This window comes from Orycteropus afer, unplaced genomic scaffold (genome assembly GCF_000298275.1).
Source record: "Orycteropus afer afer isolate SDZICR_OR568_19922 unplaced genomic scaffold, OryAfe1.0 scaffold00005, whole genome shotgun sequence".
NCBI classification, from domain to species: domain Eukaryota; kingdom Metazoa; phylum Chordata; class Mammalia; order Tubulidentata; family Orycteropodidae; genus Orycteropus; species Orycteropus afer.
The window spans coordinates 7,362,164-7,384,091 of NW_006921592.1; the positions used below are offsets into that span (position 1 = coordinate 7,362,164).

A 21,928-nucleotide genomic window follows, 5' to 3' on the forward strand; every position below is an offset into this window, starting at 1 on the left:
TTTTTTTTTCTTTCTTTCTTTCTTTCCCTTTCCCCTAATTGTTGTCATATATATATTTGTATATATATATATATAACACAACATTTGCCAATTCAACATTTTTTGCATTACAATTCAATGACACCAATTACCTTAATCATGTTGTGCAACTATTGGCAGTGTCTGTTGCCAGACTTTTCATCCTCTAAGCAGATGTTCAAAATTCCTAAATGTCTCTCCCTTTCCTCTGCCTCCCACCCTGGTAACTACTAATAAACTTTAGCCTCTAAACATTTGTGAGGCTGACAGACTTCTGGGGAGCTATGAATCCCCAAAAATGATAGGCATCATATTTTCAAAAAGATCTGAGACCCAAAATGTTTAAGGACTAATCATCTAGGGTGCTTTCAGGAAGGGGCGAGATGTGGAAGGATAGGGAAAAAAGTGAAGGAAGAAGTAGAGGACTGAGATCACAAAGAGGGGAGAAATCAGGATTGAGTAAATTTGTGAAGTCAGCATTTTAGTTCTCAGGCACTGAATGAAATGTAGAAATATGAAACTAGAAGAATCACACTGGATGTAGGAATGGTTAGAGAAAAATTACTATCTTATTTGAAAAGGGAAAATAATTAAAATCTCAAATAAGCACAACATAGGCTAGAAAATGGACAAGATATCAATTTCCCCAAAATTTGGGAGACACAAACACAGCAATTCCTGACATTTTTAAATCATGGTAAATGAAGGTGATCTGGAATCATCACTTGTTCCCTCACTCACTGCAGGGTTGTTTCAGTTACATTGGTCAAGTGCATGAGCACCTTCTGCCTCCCTCTCCCCAGAAATGTTTCTTTCCCACAGGTCAGATGGGGCTCCAGCTTCAGCACGCCATTTTTCCGCTAAGGAAGCAGCAATTCTCATCACCGGAGGGCACTGTGGTGTTGATTAACAAATACGAAAATCACTGAAAAATGAATTCCAGCCTTAACCTCTGAACTACCAGGATATTTGACCCATATGAATACACAGCTTAAAGAACTAAAATAGTGGAATAGTCACCAGGATTTCAAAAATGGGGAGACAACAACTCACCCTCCATCTGCTAAGTGTTTGTGGGTGAAGGCCAGGAGGTCAGCAGCCCGGCCTGTACCTTCACACACCACCACTGGATCCTTGTCCTTCACAGTCTCCCACACTGAGAGGATCACATTGGGGCCTCCTTCCACCACCAGACCCACTACAGGCACACCTTGTCTTGTACCTATTTCAGACCACAAACAGTACCACAACATTAACAGAATCCCTATGGCAGTCAATTGTCAATTTCAATATCATAAGTTTTTCAATTACCACATATGCTCATTACTTGCCCTAGTAAGTGAGGCACTTGAACTTCAACTAAAATGTTGGATAAATGTGATGATAGCATGGTCAAGCTCCTACTTGATTTGAAAAAAAAAAAAAAAAAAGAAAGAAAGAAAAGGTTATTCAAAGCTCTCAGTAACTTTTAAAATATAAGTACTAGTTGCCATCGAGTGGTTTTGCCTCATGGTGAACTTTTGTGTGCAGAGTAGAACAGGTAGAGCAGTGCTCCATAGGGTTTCCAATGGCTGTAATCCTTTAGCAGTTGATCATTAGGGCTTTCTTCAGAGCCCAGCTTTCTTCAGAGTTGCCTTTGAACTGCCAACATTTCAGTTAGTAGCTGAGAGCTTAACCCTTTGCACCACTCAGGAACTCCAAAATAAAAATAGTCATCAAGAAATTTTAACTTTTTATCCTGGAAATTTTCAAGCCTATCTAAAAACAAAGTGAATAATGAAATGGATCCCAAGGTATCTATCACTCATAACCAAAGATTAGCAACCTTTTGCCAATTCAATAAAATTTATTTGTGTCTGTTGCTTAGGTGTAGGAACAAGAAGGGCTGGGCAACCCGCAAAGGCTTTTACATTTCCAGTTCTCCCATTCTTCACGGTTTAATTTCTTATTATGATTTTACATTACTTTAATAAATGAAAGAAGGCGAAAAAAAAAAAAAAAAGGAGGAAAAAATACTATGAGGTCATTTATAAATACATATAATAATACAACAGGAACCTACATTGCTCACATTTCAAATGTCTGAAGCCAGAGATGCCTACAGCAACTTTAATTTTCTCTTTCATTGTAAGTGTTCTCTGCCAACATCAAGTGTTTGCCAGGGACCCCAAGAAGCCTGGCTTCCTAATAAAACCAATACAGACAGTGAAAAAAGTCTCTTCTCAGTCCTTGATCGGGGCACTCCCCCTGGCCACATGAGAAGAAATGAAAGCAACCATCAAAATATTTAAGTATTTTCATTCACTCAGAGCCAATCTCCGACCACTTCAGAGATAAACATAACTATGGCAGCTTTTGTTCGCTGCTGTCGAGCCGGCTCAGAACCGTGGTGAGTGACTCCATGTACAACAGAACAAAGCGTTGCCAAACCTGCACCGTCTTCATGATCACTGATATGTCCTACTCCATTGTTGCAGACACTACGTCTTGTGAATGTCTTTTAAGGTAGAATTACAGTGTATATCAAATAATACATAATATGTGGTGATCCATAGGGTGTTCACTGGCTAATTTTCTATAGTAAATCTCCATGCCTTTCTTCCTAGACTCTTAGTCTGGAGGCACCACTGAATCCTGTCCATTACAGGTATTTAATACCAGTGATATAGCTTACAGCATCAGCGCAACATGCAAGGCACCACAGTACAACAAACTGGTAGAAGGCTGGTGGAACTAGGGCAGTAAACCTCTTCAATGCAGCATATCAGGTACAAATATCAGCTTTGATACATAAGAATTTTACCATTGTTGTGGGCTTCCCCCTCCTTTTTTTTTTCTTTTCTTTCTTTGTGCATGTGTGTGTGTGTATTAGGTGACTTAATGTTTTTGTTAGTTTTCTATCAATTATCCTCAGATTGATAAGTGTTACCAATCCACGAGAATTGCTTCCACAATCTTTTTCTACAGACAACTCAATCTTCCAGTTGAATATTTCAAGATCATTAAGAAATAGAAATGTCACTGGCGGCTATATGCAAGCTCAGAGTTCCTTTCATTCCTTCCATAAGAGGGAGTCGGGAAGGAATAAGAAAGACACAGACTTTGCTCCCTGGGGCTGACAGTATACTGCTGCATAGAAGCCTGAGCAATTTGTGTGGTTAGCACTGTCAGTACAGGTTACCTATCAACATTTCATCACTCGTATTTCAGACCCCAACCTGGGCCTTCCCTGAAGGGATTCTTCCTCCTGGCCCAGCCTGTCCTCCTTCCCTCTCCTGTTTTTCTCCCTTTCCCCTGCCCACTCTCATCAAACACTTAATTTTCTCTCCCTTTTCCCTGACCTAACCGAGAACTCTGGTGGCATAGTGCCTGAGGCATTTGACTGCCAACCAGAAGGTTGGTGGTTCAAACCCATCAGCTGCTCTGTGGAAGGAAGATAGGGCAATCTACTTCCATAAAGATTTACCACCTTGGAAAACCAATGGGGTTTTCAATGTGTTTGGTGTTTTTGGTTTAACTGAGCCTCAGAACCTTCATTCACACTAAGTTCTACATAACTAGCAAAAATTCCCAGAGTTTCTGCCTTCCTCGCCTACCAGATGACCCCTGTGACAAAGGAAGAAAAAGAGAAAAAAAGAAACAGATAATTGTTAAGGATGAACTATGCAGTGAACACTGTTCTTGGTAAATCTAAGTAATATCCCATTACTTTTACTATCCTCACAATGAAAGCAATAAGAGGTGAGTCCTTTCATTTTATGTAAGAAGACAGTCTGACAGATGTTAACTTTATTGACTAAGGTCATAGGGATTAAATGAGAAATCTTTCATTTATCTAATGTTACTGCACTATGCTGCCGCAGGAGATCAAAGCCAAAAACTAAAAAGACCTTCAGTATGTACCAGTCAAAGGTCAAAAGTCAAAAGAGAACCTACTTCCTCAAGGGCATTCCCTCTCACAAGCCCTCTGCTTCAAACGATGTGAATACAGGTATGTGTTGCTTAACAGCCACAATATGTTCTGTGAAATAGGACATCATGTGATTTGAATGTTGTGTGAACACCATATTAAAACTTTATGGGAGCCTCCTTCCAGTCATCCATGTTACCATGGCTGCCACTGCTGCTGCTGCTGGAGCTGCTGCTAGAGACTGGAAGAACGGTGGCAGGAGCATCATCGCTGGCTGAGAGGGCAGCAGCAGAAGCAGAACAAGAGGGAGATAATGGTGAAGGAGTAGACAGCACCCAGCCCCAGCCACCTGAGCAGCAGGAGCAGCCTGGCCCCACAGCCCCCACCCACCTGCCCATGGGACAAAGCTCAGAGAGCCCACACCCAGAGCCATGTCCTCTACCTCACTTGCCTATACCCACCCATGGTCCAGTGCTGCAAGAGTCTGGATTTGGAGTTTGTAAAACCATTAAACCAAAAAAAAAAAAAAAACCAAACTCATTGCCATTAAGTCTATTCTGATTCATAGTGATCCCCACTGGTTTTCCAAGGGTGTAAATCTTTAAAGAAGCACACCTCCTCATCTTTCTTCCACAGAGTGGCTGCTGAGTTCAAACCACCCATCTCTTTTGGTTAGCAGCCCACCAGTCGCTCCTCAGAAGGACGATTGGGCAATCTACTTCTGTACAGATACCACCTCGGAAACTCAAGGAGGGGTTGCTATGAGTTGAATCAACTTAAAATATAAGTACTAGTTGCCATCGAGTGGTTTTGCCTCATGGTGAGGCACCTTCTTTAAAACCAAAGCTCCTTCTTTAAAATCATTAAAAACCAAATAAACTCACTGCTGTCAAGTTGATTCAACTCATAGCAACCCCTCCTTGAGTTTCCTAGGTGGTATCTGTACAGAAGTAGATTGCCCAATCGTCCTTCTGAGGAGTGACTGGTGGGTTTGAACCACCAGCTTTCTAGTAGCAGTCAAATGCCTTAGGCACTATGCCACCAGAGCTCCCTTAAAATCATTGGGGAAAACCATTAGGGGAAATTAATTAAGAAAACTGGAAAAAAAAAAAACCTTATGGGACCATGGATATATATGTGGTCAGATGTTGTCCTAACAGATGTTGCCTGACACGTACCTTTATTCTGTGAAATATTTAAATAAACACAAGAAGTAGGACCCATCTTCTATTACACCACCACCACCAGTTGGCATTGGACTCTAACTCATGGTGATCCCATGTGTGTCAGAGTAAAACTGTGCTCCACAGAGTTTTCAATAGCTGATTTTTGAAGTAAATTACCAGGGCTTTCTTCCAGGGTACCTCCAACCTTTCAATGAGCAGCTGAGCATGTTAAACACTTATACCACCCAGAGACTCTTTCACCTTCTGCTACATTGAACTAAAAGGCTACATTCCCTGGCCGTATCCTGGCCTTATTGTCACTGTAAAGAATTCCCACCTCTCTGCCCAGGGACATTTGCAGACTCTGGCTGCAGTGTAGTAAATTACTTAGTATGGCTTTTCTACCTATAAGTCATTGTAAACTCAGTGGTGGAATGAGCAACTGAGGAGCTCCTGATTGTAAATGTTATCCACCTGGGTTATTTCTGTTGGGCGTGGCACAACACAATGTTATGGGATGCTCACTCTCAGGTGCTTAGAATTCTGTTGTTATGATTGGTTGGTTTGACCACTCTGCCAAGCTCAAAAGGAGGCCTCCTAGAGGCAGAACTCTCCCTGACTGCTGGTTGAGGAAGATGTGCTGCTGAAAGAGACACGCGCTACTGAAAGAGACATGTGCTGCTGGGAAAGAGACGCAAGAGACATGTGTTGCTGAGTAAGACATGAGGGACCAGAACTGCTGGGGGAGAGACTGTGAGAGACTTGGCTGAGAGATATTGGGCTGGGAGAGAGACTGAGCATTTTTCCTGAACTTGAATTGTAGCCTCGTGCTTCCCTAATAAACCCCATAATCTGTGAGTTCTGCGTGGCCACTGCAGTGAATTATCGAACCCAGGAGAGAGGTGGTGGATGCTTTGGGAGGAACGGTTGGAGAAAGGGCTGGAGGGAGGCAGCATGTCTGGCCTTGCAGTAATAGGCCTTGGGCTATTGATGGTGATTCTGCCTTCCTCTTGTGGGGTTCTAGGAGGTCAGAATATGCAGCCTCCTTGTCCTTTTCTCACTGGCCCTCCCCTCTTCTCTCAAGTGAATCAGAACAGTTCTCTTGAACATTACTGTGAGCATGACACAACCTTGACACCTTCAAAGGATCCCTGTTTCTAAAAAATCCTGTCCAGTTTCCAGACCCTCCCCCATTTGAGTTCATCCTCATATGAAATATCTTTTCCCATGACTATCAAAGCTCATAGTGCACTCTTCTCAGGCTAATCTTTGGATTGTTCTTCAACCATCCTCTTTCTCACATCAACACTTCCTCTCTTTCCTGCATCCATCCAACCCTAAGTAGCCTCCAAGCCTCAGCTAAAGTCTCCACTCTTCCATAAAACCTCCCCTGACTATATTGTCACACAAAGATTTTCCTCTCTCACAACTGTCAGTCATAATTCTGCACCATCTATATTCTGTCATCTTCTTCTGGTTATGTGCTCACACATATTAACTGAATCTCTCTGGCTGCTCTAGGACAGTGGCCTACTGGGGTAATTGGTAGTGGTAGTTCAGTGGTATAATTCTCACCTTCCATACAGCAGACTTGCATTTGATCCCCAGCAATGCAACTCATGTGTAGCCACCACCTGTCTGCCAGTGGAGGCTTGTGTGTGGTTATGATGCTGAATAGGTCTCATCAGAGCTTCCAGACTAAGACACACTAGGATGAAAATCCTTGCAATATACTTATGAGAATCAGCCAGTGGAAGCCCTATGGATCACAAAAGTCTGATTCACAACTGAGCATGGGGATGGGGCAGGACCAAGCAGCATTTCAATCGATTGTACATGGGCTTACTATGCACCAGCATCCAATTCAATGGCAGCTAACAACACTCTGTACAGATGCCAAAGGAGCACCTTGTTCACAACAGGCCTCACATACATCACCACAGCCAGGACTCTCTGACTGAGCTCCAATGCTACTTACGGCTATGTATTTTCTGCAGGGACAGGTATTTTTCCAGATTCCTCCTGAGCTTCATTTCATTGCCGTACTTGCCCACAGTGCCATCATCAGACAGAATGAAGTGTGAGTGTCTGCTGTTGAGCGTGGTGAGCTTGCTGAGGGGATTACTCAGAGTCTGGTACAAGCACACCACCTGAGATAAAGCAAGGACAAGGGAAGGTCAGAACTCAAGAGCTCTCCCCAGGCTCAACCACACCCAAAACCTGTCTATACTGCAGTTGTTGTCAAGGTTAAATATATATATATATATATATATATGACCTTCATCAGAGCAGTGCTTCTCAAACTACCTGTGGTGAGGAATCAGTTTGCTTTTCCTATAATTTCCCATTTTTATGAATCAATATGCTGTCCTCCTATGCATGAGTAATACATAGCAGCTATGTGTGCACATGAAATACAGCTACAGATTCACCACACAACTTCAACAACACTCATGTAGAAATAACTATGTTAAGTATTTAAGCTAAAGAAATACATTTGTAGCAGTAAATTTCTGTTATCATTCTTTTTACACACATAATTTTTTTACTATACATGTATAGGAGCTCTGGCTGCGTAGTGCTTAAGGCATTTGACTGCTAATCAGAAGGCTGGCGATTCAAACCCACCAGCCACTTCTCAGAAGGAAGATGGGGCAATCTACTTCAATAATAATACCACTTCAGAAACCAAAGTAGGGGTTACTATGAGTCAGGTCCAACTCCAACTCGATGGCACATAACAACAACAATAGTCATATATATATATATGTTGTTGCTGCATATGTGAATGAATATATATAGTATATTCATTCACATGCATTAATGAAAAATTCAGTAACTAAACACACCAATATGTTAGCTGTGGTTATCTTCTATATATCTTTTGTAATATCTAATGTTTTTATAAAAAAATAATACACTGGTATTAAAAACAAAAATTAGTGTATCACTATTCATTTCAGAAAAGTCCATTCCCTTTAGAAGAACAAATAGATGGGGTCAAGGAATTAATAAATATGTGAACAGGAGCATATTACTAATGTCCTCTGCTTAGACCATTGCAAGAACTTTGGCTTTTGCTCCAAGAACAACAGGAGCAATTAAAAGATTTTGCACAGAGGAGTGACACAATCTGACTTATACTGTAAAGGAGTCATTCTGGCTACTGTTGACAATAGACTTGTATGGGAGACAAGGGTAAAAGTTGAGAAGATTGTTACCATCATCCAGGTGACAGATAATTGTGCCTTAGATCTCCTCAGTAGCAGTGGAGGTGAGGAGAAGTTGGATTCTAGATGTATTAATAATAGAGCTCACATAACTTAGTGATTTGAGTTTCAGTTTGAGGTGTGAGACAAGGAGAATATTTTAGGATTACTCCAAGGTTTTCAGCCTGAGCTACTCCAAGGCTGGGATTGCATTTTCTAAGAGGGGGTAGGAAAGGAAGTCAGGAGCTTGGTTTGGGAAGTACAAGTAGTCCCCAACTAATCACATATTAGAGTTACAACAAACCATGCTTACAACCATCCTTTTCTTGTGCATCTTATGAAGTTATGGGAAAATACATGCAGAGACTATGGAAAAAATTTCTGAGTTATGTGAATATGCCTCAAGCATTTGATAAGGATAATATGATGGAAGAGATTGGTGGAAAGATCATTTACATGGCAAGAATAGTAAATTTAGAACTTAATATCACTAATATCACTAATGTGGAACAGCTCAGAGATCATGAAAAAGAGGAATTGACAGATCAGGACTTTATAGATTTTAAAAAGGAAAGAAATGCTGAAGAAGAAAAAGTGAAGAAAAGGAAGGAAAAAGTGGTCCAAATACTTTACAATAAAAGGATTAGCTGGACTATTTTCTAAACTAAATCAGGGGCTTCAGTTGCTTGAAAACATGGACCCAAATGCTTATTGCTTTGCTAATGTCAGTAGACAGATTTGGAAAGCAGTGAGATGTTTCACAAAGTATAAGAAGAAAAAAAGAAAAGGACCATACAGACAACTCTCACTAATTTTCTGACTGGAAACACCATCCCCATTCGCGGGAATGATCTAAATGATCCAGAATCTTCCTCAGTGGAGAGTAATCACTGCAACTAATAAAAATGTCAATGTCATACAACTCTTCTTCATCATTGGAGTAAATTTTTATGATTAGTGCATTTTATGTATGCATTAAAATATATATGTAAGCTTATATGTAATGTTTCCAACTCCAAAAAATAAAGATAGAATTTATAAGGATACTGTTAACAAAAGGCATAATAATGAAAATCGAGAAAAAAAAATGAGGTATTTGACTTACATCAGAAGCAATTTACAACAGAGTCAGCAAAATGGAACCCTGTTGTAAATTGGGGACTACCAACTTACGTTTAAGATGTTTATAAGCCATTCAGGTGCAGTATTAGTTGGCATTCAAATACAGGTTTATTTCCATTTATTATGAAAGAATTGTCTACTTACATCTTTTCCAATAAGATCTCTCTGGTTCTCAATGACACCCCAAGGAGGGATTCCAACAGTCCAGATTTTTCTCAAGGACTGTGAGGAATGGGCTTTCAGAGCATCCCCAACATGTTTGGACACTCCTGTGAACAAGTTTAGAGGTCAAACTTTAACTCAAAATCATGCAAAACACAGTGGCTGCCAGAAAGAAACAAATAAGCAAGTACAGGCTTCCCCCGCTATCCAAAAGGAGAGCATTCCTATTAAACTGTTCATAAGCCTAAATGCCATAAAGCAAAGAAACAATTACCACTCATTTATATAGGAAAAATTTTTTTAGCATTCCCAGACCCAAAATTTAACCTACCGAATCATACCAAATAACACATAAAACCTAAAATAACACTAACATTTAGTGAGTGTTCACAGACACAGGTAAGTGCTATGGCAGCTTGATGTTGAGATTCTGAGTGTAGTTACTAGGAGAGGAGCCTGGCAATGCCACTCTTGCTACTCTGGAAGCGTGCTGCCTTTTTAACAGCTGGCAGCAAAATAAATGCTGAATGCTAGTTTCACTTTTCACCTTTTTAAATAAAAGATAATATCCTCTTCAAATTTCTTTCTGTTAGTGGAAACAGGTAGTAATATAGTATAGATCTTTCATAAAAGTGAAGTGGTATTGAGTGAACTTTCAAAAATCAGGGGATACCTGTATACACAAAAGGGAAAGATGCTGGCAGACAAGAATTCGTTTCTGATATCTTGTCTACCTCGAATCCCTCTCAACACCTCTTTCTTTATCACTGACCTTTCTACCTGGAAAACATCCCTCTCTTTTTGGGAATTTTATGTGTACAAACTGAGCTCTGGTGTTTCTCTTCCCTGACCAGAATATCCTGCGTATTGTCCCTTCAGAGCAAGGCCAGCCCTGACATCATAAATGTCCTAAATGTTTTTTTCTCTTAACTGTCTTCACTGTTAAAAAAAAAAAAAAAAACATCCTAGAGATGCATCCCTTGCTTCATTGAAGAGATGATACTATAACACAGATTCTGACTTCCCAGGTCTGGGGTGGAACGTGAGATTCTGCATTTCTAGCAAGCTCTCAGGTAACACTGACACAGCTAGTCCATGGACCACTATATTTTTAACCAGGCCCTGCAAAAGCTGTGGTTGAACAGTGGTATTGAGGAAAAGGGAGACATAGAGAGGGTCATGGGAGGTAGAGACAACAAAGATGAACCCTTTTGCACATACAATACTGCATTATCAGTGAAGGCAAACATTGATATATGGGTGGATAGATGGGTGGACAGGCTGAACTATTAGGTATGTCTATGCAGAGGGGAGTGTGCCCATCACCATGTATAGGGTTGGAAGACAATGTTTCTACAATGTATTTGTATGTTCTGTAAGAATTCCCAGGTATATAGTATAACTGACAAAGTTGTAGTTACTTCTTGGTCACAGCCAGCTACCAGAGGGAGCAAGTAGTTGGACCTGTGGCTCGGGAACATAGTTGCAGGAGACATCAAGCTCAACTGGCATAACATACTACACAAAAACGTTGTTCCACATTCTAGTTTGGTGAGTAGTGACTGGGCTCTTAAAAGCTGGCAAGCGCCCATCTAAATGCAACTGTGGGTCTCTCCTCTTCCAAAGCAAATAAGAATGAAAAAAACCAAAGATGCACAGAAACAATTAGCCCAAATGACTGGTACACCATGTGATCCTCAGCCTTTATGACTGTGAGACCAGAAGAACCAGATAGTGCCTGGCTGCCATTGTCAACCACTTGGAGGGGGATCTATATAGGAGATCCTGGATAGAGTAGGAGAACAATGCAGAGCAAAACTCAAAATCATTTAAAAAAGGAGGGGGGGGGGCAAGTTTACTGATCTGATAGAGCCTGATGGAACTACTGAGACTATGGCCCCTAGCTGCCCTTCAGGTCTGGAATTGAACCCACTCCTGTGGCTTCCAGACAAACAAAAGACAGGCATATGAGTTGAACATTTGCATTAGGTAGATACACTCCTTGGAGAGATCAATGGTGGGAGAACAGAAAGGCTGTGTATGTACAGGGAGACTCCTCGGGGGCAGGAATGCGTGGCAGGGAAGGACACAGGGAACAGGTAACTATGGTGAGGAAGTGGAAGGGGAGCTGTTGCATTGTGGGAAATTGCAGTCAATGTCATGAGACAAAGTGTATGTGAGCTGCTGTAAGGAAAGTGAATTTGCTCTGTATACTTTCACCCAAATCACAGTAAAAATTAAAAAGAAAGAAAGAAAGAGTCGTGGTTGAATCAAGTCAGACCCGGATTGGTGATTAAGGAGCCCCAAGGATTTCTCATTTTCCATTTCTTTGGTTCATAGAAACTATTTCAATGGTCTTCACACTATTGTATTTGTATTCCTTAGTAGTCCCTAACCTATAAGTTAAGAAAGAAAAGAGAGATAAAACAATGAATGCAGTTAATTATTCAGAGAAAGAGCCTTGCCTTCCTGAACTTGGTGAACCTTCCCTACCTCCTCTCCTCTTTTTTTTTTTGTTGGAAATAAAATAAATAGTATACAATGGACTTAGAACTCTGCCACTTTCATTTTCTTCCAGGAATGTGAAACAATAATTATCTCAAGAAAAGGTACAAAATGAACGAACTATCAGGTTACCCATTAGTGACTGACAGGCCAAATCCCTAGGTTTCATTTTGCTTTGTTTTTCTCAATCATCTGCTTCCTTTATTCCTTTTCAGTCAGGCGGCAAAGGAACTATTTGTTAAATCAGAATCTGTTGCCAAGCGCTAAGGCCTGCCCTCTAGCTTTCAACCACACAGGACAGCTATTACACAAACTTATGCCAATAGCAACAACAACAACAATGCCAACCTGTAAGGCAATCCAATAGAACCTGCAAAAGTGGAGCCTGTGTAAGGTGGAAACCTGTCAGAGAAGGAAAACGGAAATATTTTCCACTAAACAAGCAACAGAAAAGTGGTAAAACTGTACCCTGTCAAAGGCAGAAAACTTGTGAGACCCAGAAGAACAAGGCTGTCACATCAAGTTCTGGCTCTTACAGGTTTCACTGTATATAACTGATATGAGTCAGATTTGACTTGGTGACAGTGAGTTTGGTTTTTGGAAAGTGTGGGAAGAATTGAACAGGAACTATTGGGTAGGGCATCAAAATAAAAAAGATCAAAAACTAAAAGGAAAATGGAAAGATAGAGTTAATAACTGATCACTAAGAGAAGATTAATGGAGTGACCGTTCTCAACCCTGGCTGTACATTCTTCAGGAGCTCTACCCTCCAAGAATCTATCAATTTGGGGTAGAGTCTATGCATCTGCATTTTTTTAAAAAAGCTCCCAGGTAATGCTAATGTGCCAACCAACCCATTGCCACCGAGTCAATTCCAACTCATAGCAACCCTATAGGGAAGTGTAGAACTGCTCCAGAGGGTTTACAAAGCTGTAATCTTTATGGAAGCAGACTGCTACATCTTTCTGCTGCAGAGAGGCTGGTGGGTTCGAACCACTGACCTTTTGGTTAGCAGTCGAGCACTTAACCACTGCATCATCACAGCTCCTGCAGTCAGTTCATAAATACCAATGCAAAAGAGAAAGGTTAGAAGTTAAATGCCACTAGATGAAGTTCTTGAAGGATATAAGAGTCAGTGACAAGCAAATAGAGATAGTAGGTGTACTGGCTATTATGTAGCTTAAAATATATATGTATATGTGTGTGTGTGTGTGTGTGTATCCATATATATATGAAATGTAATTGTCTGCTTATGCTCAATACACTCAGTGCAAGTTTTACACACATCACTGCTTTCCAATGTCTGAGAACTTGACAATAACTATGTGAGTTTAGCTGATGTCCATGCCCACACATGTTACACAGTTGCATGGAATCAATGCTCCTTCTAGCCTCACCATAGTCTGAGTCTCATGAAAGACTATTCTTTGCCAGAAGCTCACTCAGTGACAATGGTATAATTACACTCCAGAGAAGGCCTATGATTCTTCTGAGTTTATTTTCCAGTCACCAGGCTTTCCATCTTTCTTCCTCACACACCACATCTACTGGAGGTGCTGCAGAGCAGAGATTGTCATATTGCCTTATTTAGAGTTCAGAAAGAGAGAATGAAAAAAGAAAGAAAGAAACAGGGGAGTGTGTGTTACCAGTATTAATGCCTTCGGTCAGTATCCATGCTCCTGTTGTCTCTGCAGCTTTGACCAAACCTTGGCTGAATATCTCTTTAAGTTTGGAGGGCATTTTAAAGTTCTGGATACCCCCATGGACAGAGATCACCAGCTTTGGCAGTTCCATCTTCCATTCTTTCAACATTAAATGTAACAGATGATCCAGCTTGGTATCATAAGAAGTTCTAATATACTGGAAGACATGTACATACCCATGAACATAAAATAAATATATGGCAGGTATAGAAACAATTACATACAGCAGGGCAACTGAAATGGCCCAAACTTGGAAGGAAATGACTGAGATCTCTTTAAAAGCTGGTCTTCATATAATAGAAATATTTACTTTCAAAGGATCCCACACCCCCTTTAAGTTCCTTCTGGGAATTACAAGTCACTGCAGGAAGATTTCCTCTGGTTTTCAAGGTTGGCTCACCACTGCTCTCCAGAGGGTCTGAGGTGAGGCAGAAGTACTTCAAACAACTGGGAAACCACTACTTCAACAAACTCACTAATAAGGACCTTTAAGAAATGCATGAAATAGGACATTTTTATAAATGCTACAGCTTTTCATTTATTTGACAGTTCCATCCAATCACACAATTTAAATTAAGATCAGGGAACAGGTACATCAAATTTATTGCAAATTTTATACTCTGTTCATTCACTTATTTATAATTATGCCTCTGAAAACAATTCTTTTTCCAAAATGAGTATTTTTCACAAAACAGTCTTTTCTGACTAGTTAATGCAACCAAAGCAATGAGGGAAATCCAAACCAAGTAAGAGTCCCCAGATCATTTGCATTTTGCCTAAGATTTTATGGCTGATTGACTTTTTGTCTTTTCAGCAGATGCAGCCACCTAGGGACTATTCAAATCATATCGACATGATTTTGTCTCCTCACGCCTATGCCAACCAATAGCAAGGATAAACCTGATTTACAGCAAGAAAAATAAGGTCAATAAGAAACTATGAGTCATAAAATTATGCCAAAAATAATCATAGGTGGAAATCTTCATACATACAAATAAGGATTACTATGTTATTTGCAGACTATGATAGCAATTTTAAGCAATTTTGCATTTATCTTTGAACTTCTTGAAACATATTCCATTTATTTCATAAGTTAAATAGAAAAACTCTAACAATATCCAGGATTCAATTTACAAGTGCAGAAACTGAGCCACCAGGTCTTTATTAAATACAAAAAAAAAAAGGTAAAAAAAATACAAGGTGAACTTCATGACACAAGGACCCCCGGAGGCAGAGTGGTTAAAGCACATGGCTGCTAACTGAAAGGCTGGCAGTTGGAACCCACTAGCCGCTCCTCAGGAGAAAGTTATGGCAGTCTACTTCCATAAAGGTTTACAGCCTTAGAAACCTTATAGGGCAGTTCTTCTCTGCTATTGACAGCTAGCTGTTGGTTTCAGTTTTGTGACATGGTTTCTGTTGCTCCAAATAATAAACTGAAGGGTAGAGGAGACAGTTCTTATTTAGCACCTTCTCTTTATCTCAACTGTTCCTACCAAGTGCCCTTCTCTTTCAGTTATCTGTCATTTTAATACTAAAAGACATTTCTCATTCCTTCAAATTTAAGGATATACTACCTTGAGAAACCAAATTTCAACACTAGAGTCTTTTCTACTACACAATAGCTTGTGTCAAAAGCCAAGAAAAGTTAATGACTTATTCTTTCCTCCCTGACTCCTTTAAAACCAACTCCCTTAGGCTGAATTCTACTGGCAGAGTGTCACCTCATATCCTTTGTAGAATAAGGTGGGAAGGGAAAAAAAAAACCTAGAAGAGGAATGCAGTGGAGGGGGAGAATATGGCTCTTGGAAATTTATAGCTCAATATAAATATGAAGTCAATCTCAAGTGCCATTCTGGGTCTAAATATGAAGGATAGCTCTTGTCTTCTACAGGATTAAATAAAATGCCTTCAAGTACATGGGTTGTAACAGTGAGCCAAATGTTAAGCATAAAACATATTAATAATCAAGGGATCTGTCTAACCATATTTTCAGTTCTCCTCAATGTGTCATATTCTCCCTTGACCTTTGCACAAGCTATTCCTCATGCCTAGAATGGTCTTATCCCTCTGCCTCACCAGAAACCACACACCTTACTCACCTTTCAGATCTCAGCTATCTCTATTTTCAGATGGCTTCCTTGAAATCCCTCCCAAACTCTCAGACCCTCTTCATGCACTCAAAAAAAAAAAAAAAAAAAAAATCACTGCCATCTAGTCCATTCCTACTCATAGCAACCCCTCCTTGGGTTTCTGAGGTGGTATCTCTACAGAAGTAGATTGCCCAATCTTCCTCCCAAGGAGTGGCTGGTGGGTTTGAACCACCAGCCTTCTGCTTAGCAGTCAAATGCACTCAAAGCATCCTGTATTCCCTTTTAATAGTCATTACCCTCTGTAATTATGTATTTGTTTCCCCCATTAGACTGTAAGCAACATTAGCACATGGAACAATTTATGCTCCTTGGGAAATAGCAAAATGTAGCTACCCAATAAAGATTTGTTGAGTGAATGAAAAAAAAAATGAGAATGAAGATGATTATGAATATGCAAAGAAAGTAGGATGACTAAAACTGAATGGAAAAATTTTATCTAGGATTCTGCAAAAGCCAATCTCCCAAAAATGATGGGAAAGGGGAATGAAGACAGTTTTCCTGCCAATTCGAGAAAACATCAGCACATGAAGTTACATCTCAGAAGATTTTAATAACTGAATTGCAGATTATTGTACAGTTGTATTATGATTGCACTACTAGGAACTACCAAATCCATTCAATTGATGGTCACACTGCGGGGTACAGTTGATTCCAAGATTTCCTGAAGTAGGATCCACCCGCAGTTATCCCATGAAAAGCTGCCTCCATCTAATAAAGCAGCAGGTGATTAACATGCTCAAGAGAAAACACATTTTAATACAATGCAAATCACATGCAAAATCAGTATGTTAAGGACAGTAAAGAAACAGGACTGGAAAGGCCGATTACTGTTATTCAGATGTTACAAAAAGAAATCCCTCCACTTCCTTCTGAGAATAGCCCTCCCAAGGACACAAAAGGTGTGGTTAGCCACAGGTTACTGGTAATTGTCATAATCATGCTTCAGCTAAAACCACACTCCTGAACCTTTTTGTATTCCTTTAAAAAGGACAGCCTCATTACATCTCATTATAACTGTCTCAAGGACAACAAGCCATTCTCTTCTGCAGAAGGTATAAGCTTGCCAAACAATGTCAGCCAAATAAATTGCCGATCACACCACACCTGGGAAAGGCATAGTGCCTCACAGACACAAAGGAAAGAGAAAAGTTAGGCCATTTTTGTCAAAGGTCAATAAGTTTGATCACATTTGCAAACCAATTATCTAAATTTCTATATTTGGAGATGCTAGCATATTTGAAGGCTATCATTTGTTAAAATCAGTAAAAACAATTTGGGTTATTAGCAAACCTTGGAATGGTATGTGTGCTCTCCATCTTGGAAATTAATAGTACCAAAGGTATCTGTAGGACTTTTGGTTGTGTGCTTTTCAACAGACCACTGTTCATTTTCATCATTCTTGGCAGCTGAGATGGTCCAGGGATAATCTACTCCATGATGGTCACCAATCAATCGCCCACAGTAACACCTTAAATTTAGGATAAAAACCAATTTCAGAACAGAATACAGGTACAATTGTTCTACATTTTTCTAAGATAAATTCGATTAACAGTTTTTAAAACTTCACATTAAGATTTATATCTGTGTTTATTTATATTTAATACATAGAGTGCCCAAGGCATTTGACTGCTAACCAGAAGGCTGGTGGTTCAAACCCACCAGCCACTCCTTGGAAGGAAGGTTGGGCAATCTACTTCCGTAGTGATACCGCCTCAGAAACCCAAGGAAGGGTCACTATGAGTTAGATCTGACTCTACAGCAGTGAGTTTGGCTTTTCTTTTTTGTTTTGCTTTTTTTTTAGGTGAAATATATACTTAAGTGTTTAATTCATATATATGATATATATATATATATATATATGAATAAATGAAATATAAAATGTATATTTAATAAATGAAAAAGAGAGGGTTAAAGAGGTTAAGTGACTTTCCCAGGGTCACACTGCTCATAAGGGATAAACTCAGGATACAGAGACATCAGACGCAGAGATTTTAACCACTCTGCTAGGAAATCCAGAAGGAATAATTTCACTGGAAAAAAAAAAAAAAGGCAAATGAATCAGTAAAACTTGCTTGTGTATGTACTTTAATTTTGAAAAGACTAAAAATAAAAAATTGCATGTATATATATAAAATAAAATTCTCAATGGAAAAGAATGTGAGAGACTTGTATTACAAGAATAAATTAAATAATAAAATATGTAATAAGTTGTTGAAGATAGATTTAATATATGTTCTTACATAGGATTAACAATTTTGAAAAATATTTAGTAAATAACCATAAATTATATTATACAACAAAATAAACTCAGCCAATAAAGGGGTTAAACCACTTTAAAACTAAAACTATGTAAAAAAATTTCCAGACTGAAAAATTATTGCATCAAATAGTCAGATTATATACTGTTAGAAAGACCTTACTTAAATATGTAAATGATTCATGATAAAGGAAAAAACAAATAATAATTAATTACATAAAAAATGTTTGCCCTTGCTGGAATTGTGAACTAAAGCAATTTTGAAGTACACTCACTAGTTTCAGCTAAATATTTGAAACTATAATATTAAAGTGGAATAATTTATAGATGTTGACAAGACCAAAGGGAAAGCAATATGTTCATATAAACCTGAAGACACAAAAATTTCTTTAATATTTTTCAAAATATGATGGCAAGTCACACTAAGACTTGTTAACATAGTCCTGCTTTCTAACCCAGAGTTACCACTCCTACAAATTATTTCTGAGTAACAATTCTATAACCACAAAAGCCTATATGCAAAATTTTATTTATTATAATACTAACTAAAACAGAAAAAAAAACAACCAAAAGTCAAAATAAGTTACTTTTCCTTAGAGTAATTATTTAATAAAATATGGCACATTACCATAATAAAAAATTAAGTGTAGATTTTTCTGAATTTTCTTTTTCAGTTGTCTCTAATATAGTTGTTATATGACTTTTTTCCCCAAATAATATGTAAGATGATAATAGAAAATAAAACTAAGGTGTTTTTTAACCACTTGTTATTTCAGGAATCAAAAATGTATCACATGAACTAAAGTAAAGAGTCCAAGCAACCAAGAGTCCAAGCTATCTTTTTTGGCCAGGAAGGAGTAAGCCCTCTATAGCTTGTATTTCCTGATGGTTACAACTAAAATCTTATTTCAAAGTACAAAAAAAGCAACTACCTGAAGATTCTGACAAGTATACAAAAACTGGCAGATTGTGAAAGCTTCAAAACTGAGAGAAATCACCCAGGTACAAGAGTGAGTTTCCTGGGTTCTTTCTCTCTTCTTTACCTCTCTCCAACCCTCCCTGCCTCCTTTAAATTTCAATAAAAAGTTTCTTTGGGAGTAAAAGAACAGGGAAAAGTGTCCTTTACGCTTTAATAGCACAGTAATTAAGCACTCAGCTGTTAACCAAAAAGGTCAGTGGTTTGAACCCACCAGCATCTCTGTGGTAGAAAAGACCTCGCAAACTGCTCCCTTAAAGATTACAGCCTAGGAAACCCTTTGGGGGCAGTTCTGCTCTGTTCTATAGGGTCACCATGAGTCAGAATCAACATGAATGCACCCAACAGCATGGTGTAGACAGTGTGGGAGATCTGTTTTGCTTGTTTGTTTGTTTTGTTTGTTTGTCTTTGTTTTCTCATTCAGGGCCTTTCCCTTCTTTGCTGACCCTCCGCTTTACCAAGCGTGATATCCTTCTCCAGGAAATGGTCCCTTCTGACAACTTGACCAAGGTAGGTGAGATGATGTCTGGCCATTCTCACTTCCAAGGAGCATTCTGGCTGCACTTCATCCGGGATAGATTTGTTTGTCCTTCTGGCGGTCTATGGTACTTTAAGCATTCTTAACCAACACCATAACTCAAAAGCATCAACTCTTCTTTGGTCTTCCTTATTCATTGTCCAGCTTTCGTATTCATATGAGAAGACTGAAAATACCAGGGCTTGGGTTAGGTGCACTTTAGTCTTCAAAGAGACATCTTTATTCTTCAGCACTTTAAAGAGGTCTTTTGCAACAGATTTGCCCAGTATGACATCTGATTTCTTGACTGCTAGATCCACTGGCGTTGATTGTGGATCCAAATTATATGAAATCTTTGACAACTTAAATCTTTTCTCCCTTTATCCTGATACTGCTTATTGGTCCAGTTGTGAGGATTTTCTTTTTATTTATATTGATGTGTAATCCATACTTCAGACTGTAGTCTTTAATCTTCATGAGTGAGTGCTTCAAGTCACCTTCACTTTCAGCAATCAAGGTTGTGTTGTCTGCATATCGCAGGTTGTTATTGAGTCTTCCTCCAATCCTGATACTGCATTCTTCCTCCTATAGTCCACCTTCTTGGATTATTTGCTCAGCATACAGATTGAATAAGTATGGTGAAAGGATACAACCTCAACGCACACCCTAAATTACTGCTTTTTAAAAAAATATTTTATAGTAGAGAAATAGAAACTGTTTTTTAAAGTAGCAATTTTAGAACTGAAAAATACAGAATTTGAAATTAAAAAAAATTTTTCCAAACTTAACAACAGCAGAATGAAAATGATAGAAAGAAATTCAGTGAACTTGAAGATAAAGCAATAGTAATTATCCTATCAGAAGAATAGAGTGAAGAAAATATGGAAGAAGATACCCAGAACCTCAGGGACCTAGAGGACAATATCAATTTGTGTCATTGGAGTTCCAGAAGGAGAGGAGAAAGAATAAATACCTGAAGAAAATATATTTAAGGGCCTATGACCAAATATGTCCAAAATATGGTTATATATTTATGGATTTAAGAAGCTCAGCAAACTCCAAACAGAATAAAGTCAAAGAACAACACAATCAGAAATAACCCTATCAAATTACTGAAAAATAAAGATAAGGGAAAAGAGTTTTGAAAGCAGCTAGAGGGAGATCTGGTGGTGTAGAGTCTAAGGCATTGAGTGCTAACCAGGCAGCTAGTGGTTCAAACCCACCAGGCACTCCTCAGAGGAAAGGTTGGACAATCTACTTCCATAGTGATACCACCTCAGAAACCCAAGGAGGGGTCGTTATGAGTCAGATCCAACTCAACAGCAATGATTGAGTGTGTGTGAGTGAGAGAAGGGAAAAAAAAATAAACCTGACAAACCAGAATTCTGAATTATGAAAGTATCCTTCAGGAAAGAAAGCAGAATAAGGTGAAGAAAAACTGAGAGAATTCACCACCAACAGACCTGTTCCAAAACAAATGCTAAAGGAAGTTCTCATTGAAAATAATAAAATGATACCAGAAGTAAACTTGGAACTTCAGATCTGAAAGAAAAGCAGCAGAGATGTTAAATACATTGGTTTAAAAAAAAAAAAAAAAACTATTTTCCTCCTCTAAAGATCTATAAAATATATGAGTATGGAAACCATAAATTACAACTTTTCTTGAGGAGATGTCAGTGTATGGTCATGCAATTGTTGTTGTTATATGCCGTTGAGTCAGACCCAACTCAGCAACCCCTCCTTGGATTTCTGAGGTGGTATCACTACAGAATACAGTTTCAGCCACAGGGATCCAGGTGAGGAGAGAGAACTCAGGCACGCCCAAAGCACCAGGGCGGGAGAGCGGGAGAAAGGGGATTAAAAGGCCCAGGAACCCAGACATAGGAGCAGTCAGCCACAGGGGTCCAAGTGAGGAGAGAGAACCCAGGCATGCCCAAAGCAGCAGAGCAGGAGAGCAGGAAAAAGGGGAGGAAAAGGCCCAGAAACTGGGACAGAGGAGCAGTCAGCTGCAGGAACCCAGGTAAGGGTGGTCTCCAACAGGGAGACAAACTTGTCTGTCAGTTTGTCCTACCATGGTGACATGTTGATGTGAGTTTTGAGGCTGAGCCACTGGTGTTTCAAACCCAGAGGGATGCACATGGTGCACAGGTATCAGCCCAGTTTACAGACTGAGACAGACTAGGAAGAAGGAAGAGGGTGTCCACTTCTCAAAGAATTGGCCAGGGAAAACCTT

The 21,928-nt window shown here is 39.3% G+C and overlaps 1 protein-coding gene across 1 annotated transcript in view; it reads right to left on the reverse strand.

Moving 5' to 3' along the window:
- TRPM6 (transient receptor potential cation channel subfamily M member 6) overlaps positions 1–21,928 on the reverse strand; it is a 175,400-nt gene that overhangs the window by 119,552 nt on the left and 33,920 nt on the right. The window contains exons 3-7 of the mRNA XM_007939607.1: positions 17,236–17,413; positions 13,739–13,952; positions 9,570–9,694; positions 7,073–7,244; positions 1,072–1,240 (exon numbers count right to left, since the gene is read on the reverse strand). Of these exons, the coding sequence (XP_007937798.1) occupies positions 1,072–1,240; positions 7,073–7,244; positions 9,570–9,694; positions 13,739–13,952; positions 17,236–17,413 (858 nt within the window). The remainder of the gene's footprint in view (positions 1–1,071; positions 1,241–7,072; positions 7,245–9,569; positions 9,695–13,738; positions 13,953–17,235; positions 17,414–21,928) is intronic.